This window comes from Myotis brandtii, unplaced genomic scaffold (genome assembly GCF_000412655.1).
Source record: "Myotis brandtii unplaced genomic scaffold, ASM41265v1 scaffold847, whole genome shotgun sequence".
In the NCBI taxonomy this organism is placed as follows: Eukaryota; Metazoa; Chordata; class Mammalia; order Chiroptera; family Vespertilionidae; genus Myotis; species Myotis brandtii.
In genome coordinates, this window is record NW_005371441.1 from 1,143,581 (window position 1) to 1,146,607 (window position 3,027).

At 44.9% G+C, this 3,027-nt stretch overlaps 1 protein-coding gene across 2 annotated transcripts in view; it reads right to left on the reverse strand.

The window, feature by feature from the left end:
* The window catches only part of LATS1 (large tumor suppressor kinase 1), a 31,972-nt gene extending 31,067 nt beyond the window's left edge, over positions 1 to 905 (reverse strand). The window contains exon 1 of one of the 2 annotated variants that reach the window (XM_005884699.2): positions 415 to 905. In XM_005884699.2, coding sequence (XP_005884761.1) covers positions 415 to 756 — 342 coding nt within the window. In that variant the 5' untranslated portion in view covers positions 757 to 905. The remainder of the gene's footprint in view (positions 1 to 414) is intronic. The other variant, XM_014532155.1, reaches the window with a different exon arrangement.
* Between the last annotated feature and the right edge of the window lie 2,122 nt (positions 906 to 3,027).

Sequence of the window (3,027 nt, forward strand, 5' to 3'; positions counted from 1 at the left end):
CAGGGATCAGGCGTGCAACCCAGGCATGTGCCTGACCAGCAACCTTTTGGTGCAGGGGATGACACCCAACTGAGCCACACCAGCCAGGGCTATTTCTCATTCTTTTTTTTTTTTTAATTATTTTTTGAAAATATATCTTTATTGATTTCAGAAAGAGAGAGGGAGAGAGACAGAAACATCAATGATGAGAATAATTGATCAGCTGCCTCCTGCATGCCCCCTAGCCCCACAATGGGATTGAGCCCAAAACCCGGGCATATGCCTCCACCAGGAATCAAACTGTGAAATTGTGAACACTCTACGCTGATACAATATGCCAATTTGTATACATATTAAAAGAAACATTTAGGCAGGAAGTCACTAAAAATGTGTAATGTAAGAAAAATCCTTTCTTTTGTTTTTAAAAGTTCTTACCTCATCGAATCCAGCAGCTTGTAAGTCTTGAAGCATTTGTGGATTAACCTCTAAAGTACTCCGACTTGTTTCATTTGCGAATGGTTGCAGAGAGTTTCGAATTTCCAGCAAGGCTTTATGATGAGTCCCAAATTTGGGTGGATTTCTGACTTGTCGAGGATCTTCAATTGACATTTTACTCATGTTATGTTCAGCCTTTGCAGCATCGGATGGTTTAGATAAATTCCTAAGGGATTCCCGAATTTCTTGCAACATTTGCCGACTACTGCCAGTATAGTTACTGGCAGGAAAGGTCTTAGGCCTCATTTGTCTATATCCTTCTGGCTTTTCACTTCTCTTCATGAAAACATCTATATGTATAACCCACACAAAGTACTTTAAGGGCCACTTGACAGATTCAGAGCCTTCTCTTGAGCAAAACTGAAAAAGGTCCTTTGCAGAAGTACCCAGGAATGTTAAAGTTCTTTACAATTTAAATAATTAACCCTGTAAAAGAAAAATAAATAAATTCTCCATGCCTATGTCTTAATCTATAAAATTACATAAAGTAGTGGTTATAATGATAAAAAATAATTTTAAGAGTGCTTTAGTGCCATAGCCAGTTTGGCTCAGCCAATGTGGCTCAGTTGGTTGGAGTGTCATCCCATACACCTAAAGGTCACAGGTTCAATTCCCAGTTCTGGCACATACCTAGGTTTCAAGTTCAATCCCAGTTGGCATGTACTAGAGGCCACAGATTGATGTTCCCCCCTCCCTTCTCTCTCTCTCTCTCCCCCCCTTTCTAAAAATCAATAAACATATCCTTGGCTGAAGATTAGTTTATATAAAAAATATAAATCTATTTTCTCCCCACCCAGATGAGTTAATGGATTAAGAGAGGTAAGGTGGCCTGCCTAGGGCAGTGGTCGGCAAACTGTGGCTCGCAAGCCACATGCAGCTCTTTGGCCCCTTGAGTGTGGCTCTTCCACAAAATACCACGTGGGCACGCATGTACAGTGCGATTGAAACTTCGTGGCCCATGCACAGAAGTCGGTATTTTGTGGAAGAGCCACACTCAAGGGGCCAAAGAACTGCATGTGGCTCGCGAGCCGCAGTTTGCCAACCACTGGCCTAGGGTCATGTAGCCAGTAGAAGATCATACGAGGAATCGACTCCACACATCCTGAACCAACCCAGTGTTGTTCTCATTATATCTACATTTTGAGTTTCCTAAAAGCAGGGATTAAGACTCGCTCATTCTTTGAAGAGGCACATATATTGGTTAGAGTGAATAGACAAAACTTCCATTTCTTTAAAAGTTCAAACCTTCATCAATTATGCAAATATCAGTAAATCCAAACAAATACTGTTGATATTTTGTCCAACTTAGAGGGAAAAATAGGCATCATGACCTAAAGAGATTTTGGAGTGTTACCTTGCGTTGAATTAGGTTTATAAAAATTATGGCCTGTCTCAATGCTCTGACTAAAATCAGTTATGAGAATAGCAACAGTCATATGTACGGTTTCTTTCTTTGCAGCATAGTCTTAGTTTAGTCAGCAATATTCAAGAATCTCTGCATAATGATGGCATTTCTTTCAATTAGCTTTCTAAGAATTAACTAATCAAAAGTGAAGAGAATCAATATAATTTATCTTCATGCTGAAAAATTACTGCCATTTCTACTCGATAAAAAAGTTGTTCAATGACTAAATAACTGTTGTGGTCTACAAAAATCCCCCACTAACCTAAATCTAACATTTAGAATAAAAACTAAATAACCAGAGTTGGAACAGTTACAAGGCTATCCTATATAATAAAGAGGTAATATGCAAATGAACCCTCATGCCATAACGCCATCATAAGATGGCAGAGGGTACAGCGGGGGCGGGGCCGGCCACTCCACGCTCCTGCCACTGGGGTTCCCTCAGCCCTGCTGGGGGGTAGGTCCCCACTGCTACTCCCCACAGCTTCCCCGGAGTTCCCTCAGCCCCGCTGGGGGGAGTGGGTCCTGGCTGCTGCTCCGCGCGGCTTCCACTGGGGTGACCAGGCCAGCAGGGAGCCATCAGGCCGGCAGGGGAGGGCAGTTGGGGGTGAGATCAGGCTGGCAGGGGAGGGCAGTTGGGGGCAATCGGGCCAGCAGGGGAGCAGTTAGGCGTCAATCAGGCCAGCAGGGGAGCGGTTAGGGGGTGATCAGGCTGGCAGGCAGAAGCAGTTAGGGGCAATCAAGCAGGCAGGCAGGCAGGCAGGCGAGCGGTTAGGAGCCAGCAGTCCTGGACTGCGAGAGGGATGTCCGACTGCCAGCAGTCGGACATCCCCCAAGGGGTCCTAGATTGGAGAGGGTGCAGGCTGGGCTGAAGGGACACCCCCCCCCCCCACCGCACAAATTTCATGCACCGGGCCTCTAGTCCTATCTAATAAAGATGGAATATGCAAATTGACCATAACTTCACAACAAAGATGGCGGCGCCCACAGCCAATAAGGAGGGAATATGCAAATTAACGTGACAAGGTGTGAGGTGGAAAGGCCGCTCTGGGCTGGAGTGAAGGCGGTGCCGGCAGCCAGGGGAAGGAAGGCCTATTCTTGCACAAATCTTCGTGCATCATGCCTCTAGTGTTTATATAAAACATTAA